Source organism: Lampetra fluviatilis, chromosome 61, assembly GCF_964198595.1.
Source record: "Lampetra fluviatilis chromosome 61, kcLamFluv1.1, whole genome shotgun sequence".
Taxonomy (NCBI): domain Eukaryota; kingdom Metazoa; phylum Chordata; class Hyperoartia; order Petromyzontiformes; family Petromyzontidae; genus Lampetra; species Lampetra fluviatilis.
The window spans coordinates 5,703,283-5,730,676 of NC_136335.1; the positions used below are offsets into that span (position 1 = coordinate 5,703,283).

Genomic DNA, 27,394 nt, shown 5'->3' on the forward strand with positions numbered 1-27,394 from the left:
CCCATCATTATCATCGCACTGGTGAGATGTTGACTCCCTCGCCTGGTATACAGGAGGTCGTGTGCTCGATCTCGACGTTCTCGAAGCCTTGCTGTGTATTTTTAATTTGAATCTCTCTCTCTCTCTCATCATCATCACAGTGGTGAGATGTTGACTCCCTTGCCTGGCGTGCGCTGGGGGCGTAGAACGCGGGTGGAAGAGTAGGCCAATGTTACCTTCTTGGGGGGGAGCTGTTTAGAGCTGCAACGTGAATACGTCCCTTTCCATCAGCAGTGGAGTGAACAAGCGTTCGGGAATACTCGCAGCCGCGGGGGGAGTCCATCATCGCTTGATCCGTCAACCCTTAGGTCTAAGTCAGCGATTCGTGGAGATGCGCCGTGACCAAAAAATTGGTATTTCAGACCCATAGATGCAGACACAGACCCATAGATGTACATAGATACTCATAGACTTACAAAGAGATCCATAGACTCACATAGACATCCATAGATCTACACAGAGACCCATAGACGTACATAGAGACCCACAGAGCAACACAGAGACCCCTATACGTACAAAGAGACTCAAAGACCTGCACAGAGATCCATACATGTACATATAGACTCATAGATCTACACGGAGCCCAATACACCTTCATACAGAACCACAGACCTAAACAGAGACCCAAAGACTCACATAGACTGAGCTGTCATTACAACAGCGAATAACAATATCAATTAGCACATAACAGAGTCAATTAGCACGTAACAACATTCATTAGCATATAACGACATTAATTAGCATATAACAGCTTAGCATTAATGAGCACACAACAGCATAAATTATCACGTAACAGCATTGATTGCTAATTATATATTTCCTATGACAGACGACGCATGTCGGAGGGTGTCGTACGTAAATCGTTTACACACACACACACGCGCGCGCGTATACGTTTGTTCAAATCGATGAATCCAATAAAGTTCGCGTCGCGTGTCCGTTCCAGGTGCGTCATCGCACGCTCGAGAGCGCGGAGGCCGACGGCCCGGCGACCGGAGGAGGCGGAGGAGGTGAAGGAGGCGGAGGAGGTGGAGGAGGTGGAGGATGGAACGAAATCTGAGGAGCGAAACGAATCTCATGGGGAGCGCGCGGAGGGAGGTGAGGCAGGGATGGGAAAGCATCCGCTCCGAGCGATCCCCCACCCCGCAGAGCCTACACAGGCTGTCTGTGCAAGTACTATTTGCAAGTCGCGCCTACGAAGGCCGGCACGGCATCACATGGCGGGGGGCTGGTGGGTGGGCTGGACAGCACCGTGCCCTGGGCACAAACGCACGCAGACACACGCACGCGCACACACACACGCACGCGCGCACACACACACGCACGCGCACACACACACACGCACGCGCACACACAAACGCGCACAAACACACACACGCATACACACACAAACACAAATGCACGCGCACACGCACACACACGCACGCGCACACACACAAATGCACGCGCACACGCACACACACGCACCCGCGCGCACACACACGCACGTGTGCACACATGCACCGCAAATCACCGCACAACATAATTACCATCGCTCGAAGTTGGTGTCTGGCTAATTATCTTAAGATATATTTACATATAAGATTTTTTATTTATTTAAACGTACGTCCGCTTCGCGCGATTTCACGCCCTCATCGTTCACCTTGAACGTGACCCCCCCGCCCCTCCCGGCCCCCCCGCCATCCCCCGCCCCCCTTGCCCCCCCCACCCCCCCCTGCCCCCTCCGCCCCCCCGGCTCCCCCCCCCCCGCCACCCCCAGGTGACTATGCCGAGGATTTTGAATCTCACGAAGGCGATGGCGACAGCGGAGGTGACGGCGGAGGCGATGGATTGACACACGGCGGTCGATCCAGCATCGACAAACATCGCTCCTCTCGCCCTGTCTCCTCCTCCTCGTCGTCCTCCTCGTCCTCGTCGTCATCGTCGTCGTCATCGTCGTCGTCACCACGCCGCACCTCCTCCGTGCGCGGTGAGAATGGCGGACGGGAAAAGTTTGATTAATCGGGCGGCAGGGCAGTGGCGGTCTTCGTCTCGCTAGGGAGACAAAGGCGGCCGGGCGTGGTGCTGGCCTCCCACTCCCCTCGCGTGCCGTGCCGGCCTTCACAGGTGCTCGCTAATAGCACTTTGCCCCAACAGTGTGTTAAGGCTACACAGGGGATCTTTGTCTTTGTGGTGGTGGTGCCGGCAGTGTAGCGGTCGCGCCTCGCAACTACGAAGGGACCTGGGTTCGATTCCCTCACTCTGACACCTCTCCGTGTGGAGTTCGTGTGTTCTCCCCCTGCTTTACAGCGTGAGTGTGAGCGTGTGTCAATGTGTGCGTGTGTGAGTGTGAGCGAGTGTGTGCATGTGGGAGTGTGAGCATGTGTGAGTGTGTGCGTGTGGGAGTGTGTGCGTGTGGGAGTGTGAGCGAGTGTGTGCGTATGTGAGTGTGTGTGAGTGTGAGCGTGTGTGAGCGTGTGTGAGTGTGTGTGAGTGTGTGCTGTGTGAGTGTGTGAGTGTGTGCGTGTGTGAGTGTGTGTGAGTGTGAACGTGTGTGAGGTGTGTGAGCGTAAGGGAGTGTGAGCGTGTGGGAGTGTGATCGTGTGTAAGCGTCCTCTCTAACAGCACTTGCCTCAACAGTCTGCTGAAGGCAACACGGGGTACCTTTGTCTGTGTGGTGGAGTGGTGATCCGACTTTGATTCCCGCTCATGGCCAACACCAGCGACGATTGTCTGCACCGGTCCGTGGCCTCCACTAGATCAACTCAGCCTCAAATGAGCACCTGGTGCGATGTGTAAACGTCGCTGCCAAGGAAACCCACCTGGCCTTCCCAAATCCCACTGGAACCCGCGTGGTGAAGTATGGTCAAATAATCCCTACAACCGCTGCCACCAACGCCGCCACCACCACCACGATGCAATACACAACCCAGCACCTCTATGTGAGTCTGTGGGTCTCTGTGAGTCTGTGGAACTCTATGTGAGTCTATGGGTCTCTGTGAGTCTGTGGAACTCTATGTGAGTCTATGAGTCGTTATGTAAGTCTACGGGTCTCCATGTGAATCTATGGGTTGTATGTTAGTCTATGGGTCTTTATGTGAGTCTATAGGACTCTATGTGTGTCCGTGGCTCTCTATCTGAGTCTATGGGTCTCTATGTGAGTCTATGGGTCTCTATGTGAGTATTTGGGTCTCTATGTGAGTCTATGGGTGTCTATGTGAGTCTATGGGTCTCTATGTGAGTCTATGGGACTCTATGTGAGTCTACGGGTCTCTATGTGAGTCTATGGGACTTTATGTTTGGCTGGAACCTGGAGTGGAACCCACGCTCGTATCTCAATGTGAGTCTATGGATCTCTGGGTGAGTCTATGGGTCTCTATGTGAGTCTATGGGTCTCGATGTGAGTCTATGGGACTCTATGTGAGTCTATGGGTCTCTTTGCGAGTCTATAGGTCTCTATGCGAGTCTATGGGTCTCTATGTGAGTCTATGGGTCTCTATGTGAGTCTATGGGTCTCTATGTGAGTCTATGGGTTTCTATGTGAGTCTATGGGTCTCTATGTTAGTCTATGGGACTCTATGGGAGTCTATGGGACTCTATGGGAGTCTATGGGACTCTATGGGAGTCTATGGGACTCTATGTGAGTCTATGGGACTCTATGGGAGTCTATGGGACTCTATGGGAGTCTATGGGTTTCTATGTGAGTCTATGGGTCTCTATGTGAGTCTATGGGACTCTATGTGAGTCTATGGGACTCTATGTGAGTCTATGGGACTCTATGTGAGTCTATGGGACTCTATGTGAGTCTATGGGTTTCTATGTGAGTCTATGGGTTTCTATGTGAGTCTATGGGTCTCTATATGTGGTTGGAACCTGGAGTCGAACCCACGCTCTCATCGCCTTTCTGACCTCTGCCTCTCCAGGCCTCCGAGAGACGCAGCTCCTGCATTTCAATTCGATCGTCGCTATTATTATGCCAACACTAATGGAAGCCTTTCCTTTCTTTGTTGTTGAAATCCTTCAGATGAGACTCCGTGCTAACGAGGGCGCCTTTCGAGGCACGCCGCTCTCCGCTCGCTCGTGCGGCCAGCGGAGCGCTCAATTAGCTCTCTCTGTCACGTGACCCGCGCATGTGGCAGCGTAACGCTTTGCAATAAACTGCACATTTGCCATGTGGGTACTTTCCAGACTGTACACCATGCAAAAATTATGAAAATACACTTTTTTTGGGGGGGGGGGGGGGTGCTCAATAATGCATAGATTTTTTGCACGGCAAGTGAGCTGTGACGGTCAAATCTGTCACGTGACCCGCGCATGTGGTAGCGTAACACATTGTGGTGCAGCGGTTAGCGCGCTGCGCTACGAACCCGGCGACCGGAGTTTGATTCCCGCTCACGGCCACCACCGGTGACAATTATTTGAACCGGTCCTGGGCCTCCCCTAGGTCGACTCAGCCTCAAAACGAGTAACTGCTGTGGTGTGTGAATATCGCCGCTGGGGAGACAAAGGCGGCCGGGCGTGGTGGATCCAAGTCCCGGGCGAAGCCGGGTAGTACAGCTAGTCCGATATAAAAGCTGAGCATCAGGGTACATCAGAATTTCCCTTCCCCCCAACCACCCTTTAACCCCCCCTCCCCCCTTCCTCGCCCCCCACACCCCCACCAGTGCTGAGCCATCATCGGATAAAGAGGGGGCATGGGATTTCTCACAGTGAATGTGCCCCCGCCCCCCCCCTCCGAATCTTGTTCGAGATGTCCAGGGCTTGAGCAGGGCGAGCCTGGCTCCACTGAGATCTCTTCCTTCTTCTTCAAGTGACACTTTGGTACACACACTCAGACCGTCCCGAGGAAGTTGATATCACATAGCTACATCTGAGATCTCTTCTGCAAGTGACACTCTGGTACACACACACATAGACCGTCCCGAGGAAGTTGATATCACAGAGCTACGTCTGAGGTCCATTCCTTCTTCTTCAAGGGACACTCTGGCACACACACAGAGACCGTCCCGAGGAAGTTGATATCACAGAGCCACGTCTGAGAACCCTTCTGCAAGGAACACTCTGGTACACACACACAGAGACCGTCCCGAGGAAGTTGATATCACAGAGCTACGTCTGAGATCCATTCCTTCTTCTTCAAGGGACACTCCGGTACACACACACAGAGACCGTCCCGAGGAAGTTGATATGACAGAGCTACATCTGAGATCCCTTCTGGAAGTGACACTTTGGTGCACCACGTACCACGAGGGGAGCAAACTCCTCACTCTCTCAGCCATATCCGAGAGCAAATGCTCGTCACGTGACGGCCAAACTGATGCTCGAGATTTTCGGAGCATGAAATTTCAGTAAAGGTAAAACGTGGAACGCCATTGATTGTGACGGGGGGCGGGGTGTGTTTTTGTTGTTTTCTATTTGCAGCAGCCGGCCACGATGCCATAGTCATCCCGCGCGATGAGGTGAAAGCCGCCCCGTCAGACGAAGAGTCCGTGAAGGAGGAGGAGGACAAGGGGAGGTTGGAGATAGAGGAGGAGAAAGAGGTGGAGGAGGTGGAGGAGGTGGAGGACCACGATGCCAAGAAAGACGATGAGAGCTCATTGAGCGATGACGAGAGCTCAGGTGGGTGAAGAGGTGGAGACTTCACGCCTCCTCGTCGTGATCCTCTCTGCCATCAGCTTCATTGTCACCGTCATTTTGTTTGCATGTTCACCACATGTATGTGTGGTTCATGCAGACATGATTCCTAGGTGAAAGGTTTCAGTTTGGTTTTAACATGTTAGCACCGCCTGTTTTATTGCCAGAATGGATCGAAACCTATCCTTATATTCATTGTCTTCGTTGACATCATCGCAGATATCAGAATCATTGCTTGCATCATCGTCGTCATCGTCGTCTGCGTCATCGTCTGCGTCGTCTGCGTAAGCTCGGTGAACGTTATTATCATCATCGCTCGTATCGTATATGCCGAGTCACCACAGGCAGGGGCAGCTGCCGCTGGGGGTGCCCCTATGCTGAGTCACCCCGTGCCACTTAAAAGAAATGTGCCGAGTTGACGAGACGGCGGGTGGTACAGCGCTGAGATGCTCTCTTACGAAGACAAAGATCCCCCGTGTTAACTTAACAGGATGTTGGGGCAAGTGGTGTTAGCGAGTAGCACTCATTAAGCCCGGCGCAGCACACGAGGGTGTTTGGTGGCCATCACCACGCCCGGCCGCCTTTGTCTCTCACACACACCGCACCAGGTACTCATTTCAGGCTGTGTCGACCTAGGGGAGGCCCACGACCGATTCAGATCATCGTTGACTGGTCGCCGGAGTTCGTAGCGCAGCGTAGCGCTAACCGTTGCACTCAACTCCCTCCGACAAATGCACGCATGCACGTCACGTTCGTAGGAGAGATAACGAATAATGAGTAAGGTCAGATTCAACAGTGGGGGCGACACAGCCAGGGGCCGCCAGCTTGCCGCTCGCCTGCCTGCTCACCTGTCCACTCACCCGTTCGTTCACCCACACGCTCACCAGTCCCCTCACCCATTCGCTCACTCGTCCACTCACCAGTCCCCTCACCCATTCACTCACCCATCCACTCACCCGCCCGCTCACTCATCCACTCACCCGCCCGCTCACCCATCCGCTCACCCGCCCGCTCACTCATCCACTCACCCGCCCGCTCACCCATCCGCTCACCCATCCGCTCACCCGCCCGCTCACCCATCCGCTTACCCATCCGCTCACCCGCCCGCTCACCCATCTGCTCACCCGCCCGCTCACCCATCCGCTCACCCGCCCGCTCACCCATCCGCTCACCCGCCCGCTCACCCATCCGCTCACCCGCCCGCTCACCCATCCGCTCAACCGCCGGCTCACCCATCCGCTCACCCATCCGCTCACCCGCCCGCTCACCCATCCGCTCACCCGCCCGCTCACCCATCCGCTTACCCATCCGCTCACCCGCCCGCTCACCCATCTGCTCACCCGCCCGCTCACCCATCCGCTCACCCGCCCGCTCACCCATCCGCTCACCCGCCCGCTCACCCATTCGCTCACCCGCCCGCTCACCCATCCGCTCAACCGCCGGCTCACCCATCCGCTCACCCATCCGCTCACCCGCCCGCTCACTCATCCGCTCACCCGCCCGCTCACCCATCCACTCACCCTCCCGCTCACCCATCCGCTCACCCACCCGCTCACCCATCCACTCACCCATCCGCTCACCCGCCCGCTCACCCATCCGCTCACCCATCAGCTCACTCGCTCGCTCACCTGCCCGCTTACCCGTCCACTCATCCGCCCGCTCGTGTTTCCAGCGCCGATGATAGCGTTGTTGTCCTCATTGTTGTTGCTGTCATCGTTGTTGTCGTCGTTGTTGTCATTGTTGTTGTTGTTGTCGTCGTTGTTGTTGTTGTTGTCGTCGTCATCGTTGTTGTTCTCGTTATCGCTGTGGGGTTCAGGAATTCTAGGTGGAGAATTTTCAATTTCGCACAGTGGGGGGTGGGTGGGGCTGTAGTTATGACGCCGCTATCTGCCCCCCTCACCCCGCCGCCCCCCCCGCCGTCACCCACCCCCTACCACCGACAGGATAACAATGTTATCACGTAAATGAGTTTATTTTTTATAAGCATGTTATGGCTTTGAAAACACCGGCTGCGGTGTTGACCCTCGACGGTGATGCGGCCGTGCAGCTCCTGTCCCCTCGTCACGAGATTGCCATCATCGTCGTCATCATTGTCGTCATCATCATCATCGTGATCATCACCACTGTCAACATTCGCATGATTACCAACATCATCATCATCATCATCGTCGTCGTCGTCGTCAACATCATCATCACCACTATCAACATTCGCAGCAACATCATCATCGTGACCACCACCATCAATGTTCCCAACAACATCGTGAACCATTGTCTATCCAATGCTGGATACAGCCTCCCCCCATACAGACACCTGGCCATTGTTATTGCTAAAGAGATAGAGGCGCAGCCCTGCTATCGCTGCCTCGCACCACAAGGGCCTCCAATCGAGGGCAGTTCCAGAGTGCCCCGCTCGGGTTGTATTTGGCCTACTCGTCCACGCTGAGCCGGACGTCTCAGAAGAAGAGGCGTGCAGTGTCCCCACACTTTCCTCCACCGCACGCGACCTGCCGATCGGAAGGTCGAGAGTTTAAAGCCCGGCCGTGGGACGAACTCAGCCCCATCGTCCCTCCCTCCGTGGTCGACAAAATTAAGTACAACATTGTGGGGGTGGGGGGGGGGCAAGTCAATGGTGTTTGTCTTATGGGACAGACTCGCCCCCGCCATAGTAACGTGGAGCTTCCGTGACCCGTGTATACCACAAGACGGGACGAGGCAGCGGCGGTGTGGCCCGGCGTCGGATTTATCAAACCCAGCACCGCTGTTTCGAGCCGGCGACTTGCAGACCCCCGTAGGCGGGCGCACACCTCACCCGTTTGTTCTTCTCCGGCGGCGGTCCGATTCCGTTCCAGAGAGGCCGCGGGGACACCGCAACACCCGGCCGGAGCGAGACGTCGGCTTGGACGCGCCGAGCCGAGCCGAGCGAGTCCCCGGGAGCGCGGGGAGCCGGGAGCCCACGCCTCGGAAAGGGCCGACTTCCGAAACGACGGGCGACGCCGAGCGGAGGGGTAGCCGCGCTCGAACGCGCGACAGCACAAGCAGCAGCAGCAGCAGCAGGAGCAGGAGCAGCGGCAGTGCCACAGTGACGAAAGGGGGCGGCAGTGACGCAGGGGATTCTGGGAAGGGGAGGGATTGGAGGAGCCCGTCGAGCCGTGGGGACAACCGAAGGAATCTGCGATCGGCCGGCCGACGGAGACAACGCGGGAAGGGACGAGGGGCCACCACGAAGGGGGTGGCGGAGGAGGAGGTGACAGAGAAGGCAGAGGAGAAAGGGAAGAAGGAAGCGGCCGGGAAGGGGGCGGAGGTCAAGGAAGAGGCGGCGAAGGACGCGGCGGAGAGGAAGGAGGTGGAGAAGGACGTGGAGGCAGCGGAGGAGGAGGAGATGGTGGCAGAACGTGCAAACCGGGGCGGCACTCCCGGTAAGTCCCATCGCGGCGCCATCGACGCGACGTGAAGAGGGGCCGCCTGTCCTCGGCGCATGGCGGCCCGGCGCAGCCGAGCCGGAGTGGGCCACGGCTCTCACGAGCTCCAACGAATTCCATCGCCCCCACCCTCTCGCCTCCCCACCACTCCCCCCCCATCTCTCCCTCCCCGCCTCTTGCCACCGCCACCACCCCCTCTCCGCTCGCTTCTCCCACTTGCCTCTCCCCCCTGCCCCTCCCCCCCGGCAGAGCGAGTGCGCGAGCTGAAGGCGATCATCGCGCAAGCGTCGGCACGGCCGCGCCGACGCTCCTCCCCCGAGGCGAGCACCTCGTCCGGCAGCGGCTCCTCCACCCCGACCGCCGCTCCCACCCCGCGCCTGCCCAAACCCCCCGGTAACAGGCGCCGACGGCGAGGGTAGGTGGGTCACACGCAGATCGCCCCCAGTGTCGTTCTCTGGCGGTGGCGTCCGCAGGCGATCCCTAGGGTGTGGTCTTCCATGAAGCTCCTTGTGGTCCACCCTGTAAGCCGCATCTGCCTGCACGAAGCAGGGCAGCAGCAGATGCAGATGCCCGATGCGACAGATTGATTGAAGTCTCCAGTGTGCGACTGCGGTCATCCGGAACAGAGAGTGCGACGCGTGACAATGCAACGGCACAAATACTTTGGAGACATCACAGCGATGCACAGCTCCCGACTCGCTCATCTGGCTTGACCACCGAAATGCGACGTCGTAGCCATTGTTCCGTGTAGACATCGGCCGTACGGCGATTAATAACGACTCTTTTTTTTTGTTTCGCGACCAGATTCGCCCCGCTGGGTCGCCGCCGCGGGCGACCCTCCCGTGGCTTCCGCCGCTCGCTCCGGGACGGTATCGCCTGCGGCCGTCGCGTCGCCCACGGGGGAACTTGCCTGCCGGCCGTCCGGGCCGCTCTCGCGATCCTCCCCGGCTCTGGACCACCGCCGCCGTCGCCAGAGCAGCAGCGGCAGCAGCCGCACCGCGAGTGTGAGGTCGCCTGCCGGGATTGCGTCTCCTGGGTGCGACGAGGAGGAGGTAGACGCCGCCGTGGTGACGGTGGTGGAGCGTCAGGAGGAGGTAGACGCCGCTCCGTCGGGAGCGCCAGGAGCAGGAGACAACGCCCAAGATGAGGAGCGGTCGACCTCCGACCCGACGGACGTGAGCGACGACGTGTCACTCTCGGGCTCGGAGACCACGGGAAGCTCACCGGGGCTCAGCCGGCTCTTTGTGTCGACGTCGTCGTCATTGTCGCTCGCGGTGCTGGGCGATGATTCGGGCTCGGAGAGCGACGCCGGGAGCCGTGGCCTCGCGGCGCTCCTCTCCGGTCACTCGCCGGGCACCACCGCCGCCGCCAGCGCCGCGGTCACCGCCAACGCCGTCGTTGCCGTGATGCCGCAACCGCAGGGGTTGGGGCCGCGCGGTGATGAGGAGGATGAGGAGGGGGAGGCGAGGAAGAGCGTCGGCGGAGGAGACGTGGCGGACGGAGGGGCCTGCCTGCCAGGGCGCGACGATGGTGAGAAGGAGGAGGCGGAGGACATGGAGGGGAAGAAAGAGGAAGAGGATGGCGCACTTCACAGTCATCGGAGCGGCGGAGCGAGCTCGGGTGGAGGGACCAGGAGAGACAGTGACTGGGAGAGGGACAGTTTACTCGGGGCCTACCGGAGGCTTCTGCGATCCAGGTCTCTGATAGGTGAGTGACTGGACGACGGTAGCCGAGGCCTTCAAAGTTGATCTCCTCGGTTGAATCGTGCAATATAATACAGCACAAAGACAAAGGTCCCCTCCCCCCCTCCCTCCGTGGATAGCCTTCGACAGGTTGTCGGGGTAAGTGGCATTAGCGTGTAGCACCTATGAAGGGTCGCACTCCCACACGCTTACACTCACTCTGTAAAGCAGGGGGAGAACACACAAACTCCACACAGAGAGGCGCCAGAGGCAGGGAATCAAACCCAGGCCTCTTTTATGTTGCGAAGCGCGAACTGCCACCACCACCACCACCATGACAAAGATCCAGCGTATTGCCTTAGCAGACTGTTCGGGCAAAGTGCTGTTAGCGAGCACCTATGAAGGCCGGCACGGCGCACGAGGGCGTGGGTGGCCAGCGCCTGGCTGCCTTTGTCTCCCGCAGTGACGATGTTTACACACCACACCAGTACTTATTTGAGGCTGAGTCGACCTAGGGGAAGCCCGGGATCGGTTCACTTAACCGTCACCGGTGGTAGCCACGTCGGCATGGAGTGGCAGCGCAGCTGCGAGCGCAACCGGGCATTTCTCCTTCCGACCTGGGTTCGATTTTGATGCTTGGCTCTGGTGGGGGGCGGGGTGGCGGGGTAGGGGGGGAGTGGGGGGGGCGAGCTGCCGCTCCGCTCCGCTTGTCCATCGCAAGCGTCCGAAACTCACCGTTGTTCCCTCTCCCAGGGGAACCGGTAGACGAGGCGGCTGCAGCTGTGGCCACGGACGCGGCTTCTCACCCTGCGAACCGCACCGGTGGTGACGACGGCGGCGGCGGAGGTGACGATGATGATGATGAAGGCGACGGGAAGAACAGCAGCCGCAGCAAGAGCTCGGCAGACGGCGGCGCCTTCGAGAGGACCGTCGGGACGGCCGGCGTCGGCGCCACGCCGAGTGGATCCCGGTCGGAGGCCGCGAGCCGTGCGAGCGACGGCCACAGAAGCGTCCGAAGCGTCCAAAGCGTCGTGGGAAGCGGCTCGCTTGTGGCCCTCGAGGCCGAAGGGCCCAGCCGCGCCAGCGGGGAGTTGGACGCGGCGGAGGTCGAGCCGATAGGGCAGACGACGAGGAGCGGCGCGCCGGGCGTCGATACCCCCGCACCAAGTCGCGGAAGCGGAAGCGGCAGCGGAGGTGGCGTTGACGGCGGTGGCGGCGGCGGTGGCAACCTCCAGACGGACGTCCCGGCCGAAGCGTCGGGTCGTTTGAGCGGTGCCAATGGGACCGGCGGCAGCGTGGGGAAGACGATGATAGAAAAGCCGGCGTCAGATCTCCCGGACGACGGAGGCCCCGGTGAGCGCGACGACGGCAGCGGCGGCAGCGGCGGCGTCTCGCAGGACGGTGGGGTGGAGGGGACCGTTGGGAGGCCCACGCCAAGTGTACGCCGGTCGGGGGAAGCGAGCCACAGAAGCAGCAGCACCAGGAGCAGGAACAGCACCAGGAGCAGGAACAGCACCAGGAGCAGGAAGAGCCTCGACGCTGACGTCCAGGCTGAGGGGCGCAGCCGCCGGGACCACGACGCCAGCGGGACGGGCGGCAGAGCGCCGGACGCGGCCGAGCACGACCCGAAGGAGATGGGGAGCGGCGCGTCTCCCTCCCGGTCGGAGGCCGTAGAGGGCGGCGGAGGAGGCGCGACGGCGGCTGGCGAGGCCTCGGGCTCGAGCAGACAGGGGTCGGCCACGGGCGGCCGCATCCGGCGCTTCGATATCCTCGGCAGACCCAGCGGCAGAGCCGGGACGCCCAGAGCAGTAGCGGGTGACGAGGTGCGTGATGAGAAGGAGGATATCCCCAGGCTTGGCGGAACGAACGACGAGGCTGCCAGCAAAGAGAAAGAGCGATCGGAGGAGGGAGACCTGGAAAAACCACTGAGCAGTGCTGCGGACAGATCTCCACCTCGCCCTGTTGACAACGCATTGTTGAGTGGCTCTGTCAGAAAGGAGATCCGCGGAGTGGAAGATGCCAGCAAGGAGGTGGCCAAGAAAGAGGAAGAGCAATCAGAAGAGGGAGAACTGGGTCAACCACAGAGCAATGCTGTGGACAGAACTCCGCCTCACCCTGTTGATGACATATTGTTGAGTGGCTCCGTCGAAAAGGAGATCCGTGGAGTGGAAGATGGCAGCAAGGAGGCAGCCAAGGACGATGAAGAGCGATCAGAAGAGGGAGACCTGGGACGACCGCTGAGCAACGGTGCGGACAGAACTCTGCTTCGTCCTGTTGACGACGCATTGTTGAGTGGCTCTGTCAAAAAGGAGATCCGCGGAGTGGAAGATGGCGGCGAGGAGGCGTCCAAGGACGACGAAGAGCGATCGGGGGAGGGAGACCTGGGTCGTCCGCTGAGCAACGGTGCAGACAGAACTCCGCCTCTACCTGTTGACAATGCAGGTTTGGGTGGCTCCGTCAGAAAGGAGATCCGCGGAGTGGAAGATGGCAACAAGGAGGCGGCCAAGGACGGCGAAGAGCGATCAGAAGAGGTAGACCTGGGTCGTCCGCTGAGCAATGCTGCGGACAGAACTCTGCTTCGCCCTGTTGACGACGCATTGTTGAGTGGCTCCGTCGAAAAGGAGATCCGTGGAGTGGAAGATGGCAGCAAGGAGGCGGCCAAGGACGACGAAGAGCGATCGGAGGAGGGAGACCTGGGTCGTCCGCTGAGCAATGCTGCGGACAGATCTCCGCATCTACCTGTTGACGATGCAGGTTTGCGTGGCTCCGTCAGAAAGGAGATCCGCGGAGTGGAAAATGGCAGCGAGGAGGCGGCCAAGGACGACGAAGAGCGATCGGGGGAGGGAGACCTGGGTCGTCCGCTGAGCAACGCTGCGGACAGAACTTCGCCTCGTCCTCCGGTTCCTCCCAACGAATCGGGGAGACGCTCTCGCCAAGGAACCATCAGCAGCAGCAGCGGCAGCAGCAGCGACAGCAGCAGCAGCGGCGGCTCAAGCGACAGCAACGATGACGTGCGCGCCAGGGGCAAGTCCCCGGCTCGTGGCTCACGGAGGAGGAACTCCGTCGCGAGCGGCCGCATCTCGGGGTCGTCCTCGGTTCGCAACGGCGTCGTCCCCAAAAGGAACCGGGGCGATCCGCTCGCTCACTCAACAACGACGCCACCACCAGCACCAGCTGCTGCAGCACCAGCAGCTGGTGCCATTCGTCACTAAGCGGAGGCGACGTCACCACGGTGCTTGTGCCAAGCTTGCTGCACTTCGAGGCCACCCACCCACTATTCACCCGTTCATTCATTTCCAAGCGACTCAATAACTCACTCACTCAATACTCACCCGTTCATTCATTTACTAGCGACTCATTAACTTACCCAATCACTCATTCATTCACCCACTCACTCAATCATTCATTCACACACTACTCACCTGTTCATTCATTTATTTCCAAATGACTCAATAACTCACTCGCCCATTCATTCATTCATTCACTCACTCACTCATTCACCCAGCTACTCATTCACTCACTCACTCACTCACTCATTCACTCATTCACCTACTCACTACTCCCCCGTTCATTTAATTCCAAGCAACTCAATAACTCACTCATTCACGCACCCACTCACTCATTCACTACTCACATATTCATTCATTTCCATGCGAAGCTCACCCACTCACTCACTACTCACCGTGCTAACCGTTCCCCTACACACGAAACAAAGACGAAGATCCCCCGTGTAGACTTAACAGACTGTTGGTGCAAGTGTTGTTAGCGAGCACCTACGAAGGCCGGAACGGCACACGAGGGGGTGGGTGGCCAGTACCACGCTCAGCCGCCTTTGTCTCCCCAGTGGCGATGTTTACACACCGCACCAGGTACTCATTTAAGGCTGAGTCGACCTAGGGGAGGCCCAGGACCGGTTCAGATAATCGTCACTGGTGTTAGCCGTGAGCGGGAATCGAACCCGGGTCGCCAGGTTCATAGCGCAGCACGCTAACCGCTACACTACCGCTCCCCACGACACACATACACTGACACACACACTGACACACACACTGACACACACACTGACACACACCGACACACACACTGACAGACACACGCACACACCCGACACACACACACGCCCCGACACACGCACTCACACACTTTTAATTGTATTTCATTTAGAAAAAAATATATATAATAATAATAAGAATAAATAATATGTCATCTTTTTTTTAAACCTTGATTTAAGATTTTAAAGGGTGAAGCAGAAATTCAAGAAGCATCAATTCTCTGATCAGCGAGCTCAAGTTGTTACGAACCTCATCTCCTTTCCGCTCATTGTTTTGCTTTTTTGAAACTCTCCCAGCTTCTGATTCGCTTCGGGAATTCGTTGCGATTCCCCCGATGTTGCCGATGAGGTTCAGCGACCGGCGAGGGCTTTGGTCGCAGGGTACGGCCTCGCGGGCGCTCCATCTCCCCGTCGTTATCCGGGCGTTTGTGTTTCGATGCAAGCAAACGATGTCCTGTGTGAGCCCGTACCGCGGGCGTGGAATGTGAGCCCGTACCGTGGGTGTGGAGTGTGAGCCCGTACCGTGGGTGTCGAGTGTGAGCCCGTACCGCGGGCGTGGAATGTGAGCCCGCACCATGGGTGTCGAGTGTGAGCCCGTACCATGGGTGTGGAGTGTGAGCCCGTACCGTGGGTGTGGAGTGTGAGCCCGTACCATGGGTGTCGAGTGTGAGCCCGTACCGTGGCGCGCCAGGCGGAGGCGGCACATGCAAGACACGGGGGCTCCACCACCCGTTCCGTCTTGTACAGGGGATAGCGCGTTTCTCCCTCGCACGCGTGGATCGTTCGCCGTGCGCTCCCGTTTCATCCCACGTTTATTAGTTGGGCCAGTGGCACCTTGATACGTAGAGGACCGCAGAGCTTGGTGGGCGATCGTTGAGTCGTCCTCCCTCTCTGAGTCGTCCGCTCTCTCTCTGAGTCGTCCTCTCTCTCTCTGAGTCGTCCTCTCTCTCTCTCTGAGTCGTCCTCACTCTTTCTCTGAGTTGTCTTCTCTCTTTCTCTCAGCGTCGTTCTCTCTCTCTCTGAGTCGTCCTCTCTCTCTCTGAGTCGTCCTCTCTCTCTGAGTCGTCCTCTCTCTCTCTGAGTCGTCCTCTCTCTCTCTGAGTCGTCCTCTCTCTCTCTCTGAGTCGTCCTTTCTCTCTCTCTGAGTCGTCCTCTCTCTCTCTGAGTCGTCCTCTCTCTCTGAGTCGTCCTCTCTCTTTCTGAGTCGTCCTCTCTCTCTCTGAGTTGTCCTTTCTCTCTCTCTCTGAATCGTCCTCTCTCTCTGAGTCGTCCCCTCTCTCTCTGAGTCGTCCCCTCTCTCTCTCTGAGTCGTCCTCTCTCTTTCTGAGTCGTCCTCTCTATCTCTCTCTGAGTCGTCCCCTCTCTCTCTTTGAGTCGTCCTCTCTCTCTGAGTCGTCCTTTCTCTCTCTGAGTCGTCCTCTCTATCTCTGAGTCGTCCTCTCTCTCTGAGTCGTCCTCTCTCTCTCTGAGTCGTCCTCTCTCTCTGAGTCGTCCTCTCTATCTCTCTGAGTCATCCTCTCTCTCTCTGAGTCGTCCTCTCTCTCTCTGAGTCGTCCCCTCGCTCTCTCTCCCTCTCTCTCTCGCTGCGTTACTAGTTGACCTAATTCATTCACCACAACGGCAGCAGCAGCCACGCTATAGCAAGGAACCAGCGCTGCCAATGATTGCCCACCAAGCTCTGCGGTCCTCTGTGCATGAAGGTGTTTCTCGGCCCAGCTGATGAGCGTTTCTTAGCGCGCGAAAGGAAACCGGGGCGCCCGGAGGAACCCCCCCCCCCCACGCGCGCACGAGCGTGCCAGATATGACAGATGGAAATTGGGCCACACTCTCGCTGCACTACCTCCCGGCGAGCCACAATATGGCCTCCTCCTTCCTCCTGCTTCTTCCTCCTCCCTCCCTCCCTCCTCCTCCCTGCTCCCCCCTCCTCTTCCCTCCCTCCCTCCTCCCTCCTCCTCCCTCCTCCTCCCTCCTCCTGCCTCTCCCTCCTCCTCCCTCCTCCTCCCTCCTCTTCCCTCCCTCCCTCCCTCCTCCCTCCCTCCTCCCTCCTCCTCCCTCCTCCCTCCTCCTCCCTCCTCCTCCCTCCTTCCCCCACTCCTCATCCTCCGAGTTTCCCCCCCTCCACGTTTCCGATGGACATCGCGCGGGTCTGGATTATTTGTCTGCTGCTGTAAATGTCTCACGCACGGCGACGATGTTGGTGGTGACGACGACGACGATGATTGATGATTATGATGATGATGAAGATCAGCCGCCACTTCGTTGAGCTATCCTTGGTGATGGCCAAGGCAGGGCTGCTGAAAAAGAGCAGCGAAACACAGTGGGGGGGGGGGGGGGGCGGGAGGGGCTCACACGTGGTACAATGAAATACAAAAAAATGTGTTTAATAGTTCCCACTGAACGTGTCCACAGGAGCAATCACCTGGCTGTCCGTTCGTGATGGACTCCGTGGGGACCCCCCCCACACCCCCCAGCCCCCCCCACTCCCCCACACACCCCCCACACTCCCCCACCCACCCACCACTCCCCCATCCACCACCCACCCACCATCCCCCCCACCCACCCCCCCACACCCCCCCACCCACCACCCACCCACCATCCCCCCACCCACCCCCCACACCCCCCCCACCCACCACCCACCCACACCCCCCCACCCACTACCCACCGACCACCCCCCCACCACCCCCCCACCCACCCCCGCCATCTATGTAGCCAGAATTTCATTAAAAAGTCAATTTCATTTTTATTTTCGGACGGCTCCATTATCGCACCCGGGTAGTTTTTAAAGTGACGTTAATCCAACTGAGGTGTGTTAGCCGATATATGAAATCGAAAAGAGGCGTCTTGTTACGCTGGCGTGTGCGTGGTGACTTCTTTTGAGACTTTGATCTGTTTATATTGTGTGGGGGGGGGGGGGCTGAAAAGGAGTGAGTAGTGTGAGGATGATTGATTCGGATGTGCCATGTATATTTGTGTGAAGAGTTAATAAACGGATATCATATTGGAAAAATAGTTTTGCATCTCGCTCGTCACCTCGCCGGAGAGAGAGAGAGGACGACTCAGAGAGAGGACGACTCAAAGAGAGAGGGAGGACGACTCAAAGAGAGAGGGAGGACGACTCAGAGAGAGAGGGAGGACGACTCAGAGAGAGGACGACTCAGAGAGAGAGGACGACTCAGAGAGAGGAAGACTCAGAGAGAGAGGGAGGACGACTCAGAGAGAGAGGACGACTCAGAGAGAGAGGGAGGACGACTCAGAGAGAGGGAGGACAACTCAGAGAGAGAGGACGACTCAGAGAGGACGACTCAGAGAGAGAGGACGACTCAGAGAGAGAGGAAGACTCAGAGAGAGAGGAAGACTCAGAGAGAGAGGAAGACACAGAGAGAGAGGGAGGACGACTCAGAGAGAGACGACGACTCAGAGAGAGAGGGAGGACGACTCAGAGAGAGGGAGGACAACTCAGAGAGAGAGGACGACTCAGAGAGGACGACTCAGAGAGAGAGGACGACTCAGAGAGAGAGGAAGACTCAGAGAGAGAGGAAGACTCAGAGATAGAGGGAGGACGACTCAGAGAGAGACGACGACTCAGAGAGGATGACTCAGAGAGAGAGGAAGACTCAGAGAGAGAGGGAGGACGACTCAGAGAGAGAGGACGACTCAGAGAGGACGACTCAGAGAGAGAGAGGACGACTCAGAGAGAGAGAGAGGACGACTCAGAGAGACTTTTGACTTTCAAACAACTTTTATTGCCGCCAGCAGCAACAGCACTGGAGGTGATTCCGATGCGAAACACACAAAGTCACCAGCAAAAAATAACAAACACTGTCCATCCACGCGTTGTGGCGATAAATGCACCTCACACAACACGAAATAAAAGTCACGTGGTGGTGGTGGGGGTGGTTGTGGTGGTGGAGGCGGTGGTTGTGGTGGGGGGTGGTAGTGTTGGTGGGGGTGGTGGGGGTGGGGGTGGTGGTGGTGGTGGTGGGGGTGGTGGTGGTGGTGGCGGTGGTGGTGGTGGTGGTGGGGGTGGCAGTGTTGGTGGGGGTGGTGGTGGTGGGGGTGTTGGGGGTGGGGGTGGTGGTGGGGACGGGGGTGGTGGTGGTGGTGGTGGTGGGGACGGTGGTGGTGGGGGTGGTGCAGGTGGTGGTGGGGGTGGTGGTGGTGGTGGTGGTGGCGGTGGTGGTGGTGGTTGTGGTGGGGGTGGTTGTGGTGGTCATCGTGAGCGCCACGGTGACGAGCGAGCGCTTCAGAAGGTGAACACCACGAGGGTGCCGTCCACGCTGGTACAGAGAGGGGCTTGTCCGGCTCCCCAGCGTTCGAGGAAGACGCGCTGCACATCACCGACATGTGGAGGAACCACAGACGAGGAGCGGGAAGGCAGCAGCAGCAGCAGCCACGTGGTGGTGAGGAGCCGATTGCCCAAGCTCTGCGGTCCCACACGTATCGATCTCTCATTGGCCCAACTGACGATTGTGTACACGTTGTTGCGAGGCAATCACCATCTCTATTACATTTGTAAGGCGCATTTCATCCCAGGATCCCAATGCGCCGGATCACGCGGAGAACACAACCCCACGTGTTCTTCACGTGAAGGTGGAACAGATGGAGATTCGAACACACTTTGCTCTGCCTCCTCCTCCTGCCAGAGGCAGCGCACGGCTTCTCCTCCACGCGCCACGTGGAGAGAGTTTCACGTCAACTTGCGTGTGTGCGTGTGCGGTGACCCACCAACCCCCTTGCTGCTGCTGCCTCAACGACGCTGGATCATTGCAGGCAGACACGTGCAGCAGCAGCGTAGCCACCGCCGCCACCACCGCCACCACCGTCACGACCACCACCGCCACCACCATCGCCACCACGACCACCACCACCGCCGCCACCACCATCGCCACCACGACCACCACCACCACCGCCACCACCACCACTGCCACGACCACCACCACCGCCACCATCGCCACCATCGCCACCACGACCACCACCACCGCCGCCACCACCGCCACCACCATCGTCACCACCGCCACCACCACCGCCATGACCACCACCACGACCACCACCGCCACCACCACCAGCATCGCCACCACGACCACCACGACCACAACGATCACCACCACCGCCGCCGCCACCACGACCACCACCACCACCGCCGCCATGGGTCTGTGTGTGAGTCTATGAGTCTCAATGCAAGTCTGTGGGTCTCTGTGAGTCTATGGGTCTCTGTGTAAGTCTATCGGTTTATGTGTGGGTCGATGGGTCTCTGTGTGAGTCTATGGGTCTCTGTGTGAGTCTATGGGTCTCTGTGTGAGTCTATGGGTCTCTATGTAAGTCTATGGGTTTCTGTGTGAGTCTATGGGTCTTTGTGTGAGTATATGGATCTCTGTTTGAGTCTGTGGGTCTCTGTGTGAGTCTATGGGTCTCTATGTAAGTCTATGGGTTTCTGTGTGAGTCTATGGGTCTTTGTGTGAGTATATGGGTCTCTTCGACCCCCCCCCCCCCACACGACCACGCCTTGACCTCTGACCGGCTGATCTCGCCTCTCGCTCGCTCGTCACGGCGTGAACTCATTTTAGGGCGCCTGATGCCGTGTGGACGGAGGGGTAGTGGGTGGGGTTGGTGGGGTTGGTGGGTGGGTTTGTGGGATGGGTGGGATGGGTGGGGTGGGTGGGTTGGTGGCTGGGGTTGGTGGGTGGGTTGGTGGGTGGGTTGGGTGGGGTTGTGGGTGGGTGGGTTGGGTGGTGGGTGGGTGGGTGGGTTGGGAGGGTGGGTGGGTTGGCAGGTGGGTTGTTGGGGTGGTTGATATGGGTAGGTGGGGGTGATGGTGGGGGGGAGATTTCAAGATTCAGGCGGTGTTGAAGTGACAAGGTCAGGAGCAGGGTGGATGCTTCACCACCAAACGTGGAACCCCTTGAGGAACCTCTCCTCCAGCGGGCATTCTTAAGAGCGTTCATTGGGGGCAATTGAGGCACTCTCCTCCCCTCCCTTCCCCCCTTCTCCCTACAAGGGGTGTCAGAGCTTGGGCAGACGCCAGCAGGGATGGTGTCGAGTTCATTGAAGCGTGCGGTTGCAGGCAGGTTTCCATCGCGCTGTTAATCCGTCACGTGTGGATTGTGCGTTGGTGTCAATACCCCCCCCCACCCCCTTTCACATCCTCTGGGTTGCGAGCCTAATGTCAAGTTCAAGTTCATTTATTAGGTATAGCCCTGTGAGCCATCTGGCTCTTGAATTAGGTGCAACCGCAACAAACAAAAAACAAAAACATGAACAAGAAAACATCTTAAAGTGACTATGCGCAAACAGAAAAATCTAGGATAAAACTGCAAAGTCTTCCAGAATAAAAGCACCGTACACCGAAGCCGTGTGAAAAAAATCCCAGGGGGATGCAAATAAAACAACAACAACCACAAGACAACTTAGATTAAAGCCATCATTCTAACTCCCTACTTCAACAAACAAACATGGCCAAATCAAAAAACTTTTCGAAATCACCAAAATAATGCCATAAAAGCAATGTAACAGTGATCATAGGAACTGTGACCGGATTTTCACAATAAACGACATAAACAACATGTACCACCAAACCCTGCATGAGTCACTCCACAACAGCAAGAGCATCAGTCGGAGTATCAAAAATTTTCAATGCACCTTTAAGATCAGCACACTATAATCAAAACACCGATCATTTTTTTGCAGCGGTCATCCGGAGCGAAACATTTTTTGATTTCAGGCCGCTGAATAGCAGTGGCAGCTAGGGGTGTAAACTCCTCTAGAGCAGTTTTGAGTGAAGATCTCATAGGTAGTGATTCAAGTTGCAGTTTATTGGCAATTGCATTCCAGACCCTGGGGGCATCAATAGCAAAGGCCCTTCCTCCAGTATTGTGTCGTCTTAACACGGAGGCTTTCGCGACCAATATCATCCGTAGAGTTGTTTTTTGGGTTGGATTGCGGTGTGCTGTACTAGTGACGAATTGGCCCCGTTCTGTTTACGTGAGAAACCTTACTAGTTGCCTGTGTCGGGTGGTGACGGGTTCTAACGACACATTTATATACTTACGCGATCTAACCCCCCAAAAAAACCTCTATTATGGATGACATCGTCTTGTTAATAAAATAAATACCTTTTTTATTGTTGCTGCAAACATCGCAGACCACGGCATGGGAGTTTCAACTTCTGTGTGGGTGCGTTGATCCACCAACCCTGGCTGCAAATGCTGCAGCCTGCACAAGGCTGGGTCACTCGCGGCCACGCCACGTGCAGCAGGGTAGCCACTACCGCTGCCACCACCACCATCACCGCCACTACCACCGCCACCATCACCGCCACTACCACCACCACCATCACCGCCACTACCACCGCCACTACCACCACCACCGCCACTACCACCACCACCGCCACTACCACCACCACCGCCACCATCACCGCCACTACCACCGCCACCATCACCGCCACTACCACCACTGCCACCACCACTGCCACCACCATCACCACCGCCACCATCACCACCACCGCCACCACCATCACTGCCACCACCACAACCACCGCCACCACCATCACCACGACTACCACCACCGCCACCAACACCACCGCCACCACCACCGCTACCAAATGGCGCTCGCCATCGTCACGCCACCGCGGTCTCGGCGCGAGCCGCACGGACCATCTGCGCTGAAGTTGAACAATTCGATTTGGAGAAGAGGAAGAATAAGGAATAATAAAATGAGTGCATTGCATCGGAACAAAATCGCTCTAACACCTCCGTAGACCAATTAGCAGTCGAGGAGTAGCAGTAGACTTTGGGGGTCGGCGGGGGTGTCGGGTGGGGCCGGGTGGGGGGTGGGTGGGGGGTAGGGGGCGGGTGGGGGGCGGGGGGGGAGTCCGTTGGGGGGGGTGGGGGGCGGGTGGGGGGCGGGTGTGGGGAGATTCGGTTGGGGGCGATTAGGTGGTTCGAGTTGGGGGGGGTAGGGTGGGGGGGTGACGGGGCGGGTGGGGGGGACGAGTGGGGGGGGGGTCGGATGGAGGGGGTCGAGTGGGGGCGGGTGGGGGCGGGGCGGGGGGTGGATGCGGGTGGGGGTGTTCTCGCGTTAATCGGCAGCACAGAAACGATTCAGACCACGAGGTCAGGGAGGACATTAAAAACAGAAATGTAAAAGAGCCGTGCGGGATCTCAGCGCGGCGAATTAGAGCAAAGAGGATCGGTTCCATATTTTATCCCCCCCCCCCCCGGATGGAGGGGAGGGATGATGGGTCATGGAATTTGGCTTCAGCCCATCATCATCCGTTGTTCCATCGGGGAGGGGGGCGATAAAATATGTAACCGCGTTGTCGTGAAGCCAACAGCGGGTGTAGTGAGTGGGGGGGGGTGCGAGGTAGGGGGAGTGGAGGCTACAAGAAAGCAACAAGCACGACAATAAAATAATTTTTTTTTTTAAAAAACACGCTTTAATGAGTAATGGCAGAACTCCACGACTCCAGGAAGTGGCTCCCCGAAGCTTGCCATAGCGTAAGGGGCCATGGTGATTTACAGCCAACGTCAGTTGAGCGTGGACAATTATACCCGTAAAAAAGATTGTTTAAAAATATACATTTTTATTTTAAATGATAGAATATAGTATTGCCATCAGTATGACACACCTATACCAAGTTTACAGTCGATACGACATTGGGAAGACGGTTGAAATTGAGTTACAAGATTTGAGGATACGACAACAGACGGAGTGAGTTAAATAAAAGCGTGTAAAATGTTAAAAAATATATATTTTTCAATTTTTATTGATAGAATATAGTATTGTCGTCAGTATGACATAAGTATACCAAGTTTGCAGTCGATACGACATTGGAAATACGGTTGAAATTGAGTTACAAGGCTTTGAGGATACAACAGACAGAGTGAGTTAAATAATAAAAGCGTGTTAACAAAGTGAGCGAGACATCTCCGTTTGCTTTTACGGAGTTTTTGTTTGTTGTTATTGCATTAATTAAAGACAACCCATTAAACATCTATGGTACATATATTAATAATGATAATGATGGACACGTTATCTGTGAGCGTGGGAGGGGAGTGGGTGGTATTGTGAGTGCATCATCCCCCCCCGACTCACGGCACACGAGGAAGATGCGGCTGTTACCTGCGCCTGGGATACTCTCAGATGGCTGCTAATGGATTGAGGATCAATGGGGAGAGGAGAGGGGAGTGAAAGAGGTTATTGATGTGCGTGCCGGAGAGAGAGAGGAGGGGGAGCTGGTGGGGGAGAGGGGGTATATCGGAGTGGGGGTCCAAGCAGGGAGGGAGGGGTGGGAGATATTGGGAGGGAAAGAGAGGGAGGGAGGAATGGTGAGAGGGAGTGAGGATGGGAGGGCTCCAGCCGTACAGATACTAAAATTGGAACGATACAGAGAAGATTAGCATGGCTCCTGCGCAAGGATGACACGCAAATTTGTGAAGCGAAAAAAAAAGAGGGAGGGAGGATGGGAGGGAGAGAGAGGGAGGGATGGGAGGGAGGTGGTCGGAGCCAGGGTGTGGGCTGGAGTTCCGCCATGCGCGGCTGACCCACGCCGTGCCAGCCTTCAAGGAGCAGTGGGCGATGGAGGAGACCGTGTGCTCGGTGGCAGATGATGGGGAGCTCTGCATGCAGTTATCAGCTACCCGTTGGAGGCCGTTTGACTGCGAGAAGGGCTGCGTGCAGAACGAGAGAGAGCGAGAGAGTGAGCGAGAGAGGGGGGGTCATAAAACCAAATTTAAAAAAATTACGAAATGATGAACGAAGCAAAGTGCCGACTACACCGAGCATCTTCTTGTTTCTACTGATCGTAACCAAAAAAGAGTGAGCGAGAGAATGAGCGAGTGAGCGATAGCGAGAGGGGGGGTTTACATAAAGCAAAGCACAAAACAACGAAATTATGAACGAAGCAAAGTGCCGACTACACTGAGCATCTTCTTGTTTCCACTGTAAAAAAAGAGAGAGGGAGGATAGGAGAGAGAAAGGGAGGGAGGATGGGAGGGAGGTGCCCTTCAACATCAACCCACACTACCTGGACACTGACCTCAACAGCAAGCGCATGGGGGAAAATCATGAGGAGCCTGACACCCCACCTGTACTGGCTTTGCGTGAAGGTTGCATGTTGCTTGTGGAGGGTGACAAAGCCACACTGCTCGGCTGTACTAAAGCACGACTCTTTTTAAATCCTTTATATTAAGTTCGCTTGCTTGCTTGCTTGCGCGCTTACGACCGTGCAAATCTTTCGGTCGTTTTTTAACCCACTTCCCGTGATCCAATCGAGCTGACATTTTGAACACAGACTCGTTGTGCGTGACAATGTATTTTCGTGAACATTTTTTTTCCAAAATGTTACACTTTTTAGGAAAAAATAAATTATATTTAATTACCAATGGCTTAATGGTGGCAGGCATTCATCTGACCCATAGGTGGCAGCCATTTCAAGCCAGAGGACGAGAGGACTCTAGCCGCCACGCATATAAAGGGTTTATAGTGAAAAACTTTGTTTTTACGGGTTAATTTTTTCAGATCGAAGGAACCCACAGAGCGCGATGTTGGCACAGACTTCAGCTTCCTGCTGGCCCATAAATGAGCATTGCATCGCTTCTCTAAAAACATCACTGCTTTCATAACTCTACATCAATTGTCCGACAGGAACAATCCAACCAGTGTCACACTATGCATAGTCAGTATCACATCATCGATGCCGTAAGATACAATTAAAGTAGGCTGCAGTTGCCACTTGTGTAGTTTATTGGATGTTTATGCTAATGGTGTTAACATTTATTTTGAAATGAAATTCATCTACAAATCTTGAATTGCTATATTTTTTTAGTTTAAGGAATGTTCATTGCTAAACACTAATTACCATTTTTTCAATACGTTATTTTAAAACGAATACTTTTATTGCTGTACAGCAGTTTGCACCAAAATGAGATAGTTGTATTCAAAGGCTGTATAAGGACGTGGTTTAATACTTAAAACATACATTGAAAGAAACAACGTACAATTATAGTTTTTACATCCTTGACATTATTTACATATGACATACACCTTTTAGACTTAAATTCATGTTTAATAACTCGCAAATCAATGTTTATTAATCAATGTTAATACTGATTTTGGACACAAGCACAATAAAATGTTCATATAGGGAGGGAAGATGGGAGGGAGAGAGAGTGAGGTTGGGAGGGAGACAGGGAGGGAGGATGGGAGGAGTAGTGAGGATGGGAGGGAGAGAGAGGGGAATGAGAATGGGAGGGAGAGAGGGAGGGGGAGAGGGAGGGAGAGAGGAGGCGAGGATGGGAGGGAGGGTGGGAGTTATTGGGGAGGGGGGGGGAAATGAGGATGGGAGAGAGAAAGGGAGGGAGGATGGGAGGGAGGAAGTGAGGATAGGAGGGAGAGAGGGGAGTGAGGATGGGAGGGAGAGAGGAGAGTGAGGATGGGAGGGAGAGAGGAGAGTGAGGATGGGAGGATGGGGGAGACGAGGGAGGGAGGGAGAGAGACGCAAAGGGAGAGGGGGGGCGTGGAAGAGAGGGAGGGGGAGACGTGGAGGGAGAGATTGTGAGAGAGCGGGGGAGAGAGGAAGGGAAGAAATTGGATGGACAATTAAAAGGGGAAGTAGGCAGGGAGGGATGGGGGGGGGCTCCTATAGGAGTGGGGATCAAGATGGGAGGGGCGATTGGCGAGGGGTAGGGTGGGAGGGTTGGATGGAGATGCGGGGGGGGGGGTGCCCAGCTCAAGCGATCGATGACGCTGCGAGGAGGAAGAGCGACACGGGGTGGACACGGGGCGTGAAGAGGTCAACATTGGCACGGCCCTCTCCGTGACTCTTTCTGTCATCATCAACCTTGGAGAGTCATCGGTTCACGCGATGTTGTTACTTCACGTGACACGCTCATCGCTGGCGTCGTCATTAGTAATGCGGGGCATTGTTCGCCGAGACCGTCGTCATCACGCCTGTTAATTAGTAATCGTTATTAAGTCCATAGTCATCATCATCATTACACTCGAATAGCTGTCAACCCACGCGGTTTACCCCGCATTCTTGTGCAGGGATATTGAGTTTTCAGGTCCATACGGCGCACAGCCCTTTCAATGCGGGCAACAAAATAAAACAAATTGTGTCTTTGTTTGTGTTTCACTCCTTGTGATGGGACGTTGTTGTATGAACGTTGAGATTTATGACCAATTACTGTCTGAATTGGTCTGTGATAAGCTAGGGCACTGATAAGGGGTTGACAGGGATGCACTCATGATGATCATCAGCATCATGGTGAGTTCTAGCAGATTACGATGGTAGCAGTGGGGCAGTGATGACTTTAGCGCCTCAAAGTAAGAAGGCCTGGGTTCAATTCCCGACTCGGGTGCCCTGTGTGGAGTCTGAATGTCCCCCCTGTTCCACAGAGTGTGAGTGGGTGTGGGGATAGGGCAGTTGTGGAGAGAGTGGAGAGTTTCCCATATCTGGGCAGTGTGCTCATGACCGGCTCCGGTTTGACAGCAGAGGTCTCACTCCGAATAAGTCGAGCGGCATTATCTTTTCATCGGTTGCGTAACGCTGTGTGGAAGCTACCTGGTCTGTCGCGCCGCACGTTAACTACCTC

General features: G+C 56.4%; 1 protein-coding gene and 1 non-coding gene across 2 annotated transcripts in view; both read left to right on the forward strand.

The window, feature by feature from the left end:
- Nucleotides 1-15,370, forward strand: part of LOC144951245 (uncharacterized) — a 45,035-nt gene extending 29,665 nt beyond the window's left edge. Inside the window, exons 10-17 of the mRNA XM_078881395.1 lie at nucleotides 986-1,137; nucleotides 1,799-2,008; nucleotides 5,440-5,637; nucleotides 8,502-9,068; nucleotides 9,321-9,464; nucleotides 9,876-10,778; nucleotides 11,507-13,653; nucleotides 15,314-15,370. Coding sequence (XP_078737521.1) covers nucleotides 986-1,137; nucleotides 1,799-2,008; nucleotides 5,440-5,637; nucleotides 8,502-9,068; nucleotides 9,321-9,464; nucleotides 9,876-10,778; nucleotides 11,507-13,653; nucleotides 15,314-15,370 — 4,378 coding nt within the window. The remainder of the gene's footprint in view (nucleotides 1-985; nucleotides 1,138-1,798; nucleotides 2,009-5,439; nucleotides 5,638-8,501; nucleotides 9,069-9,320; nucleotides 9,465-9,875; nucleotides 10,779-11,506; nucleotides 13,654-15,313) is intronic.
- Nucleotides 15,371-24,147: 8,777 nt separating this feature from the next.
- Nucleotides 24,148-24,252, forward strand: LOC144951325 (U6 spliceosomal RNA). Its single transcript, XR_013640472.1, has one exon. It is a non-coding gene; the product is annotated as a U6 spliceosomal RNA (small nuclear RNA).
- The last annotated feature ends 3,142 nt before the right edge of the window (nucleotides 24,253-27,394 follow it).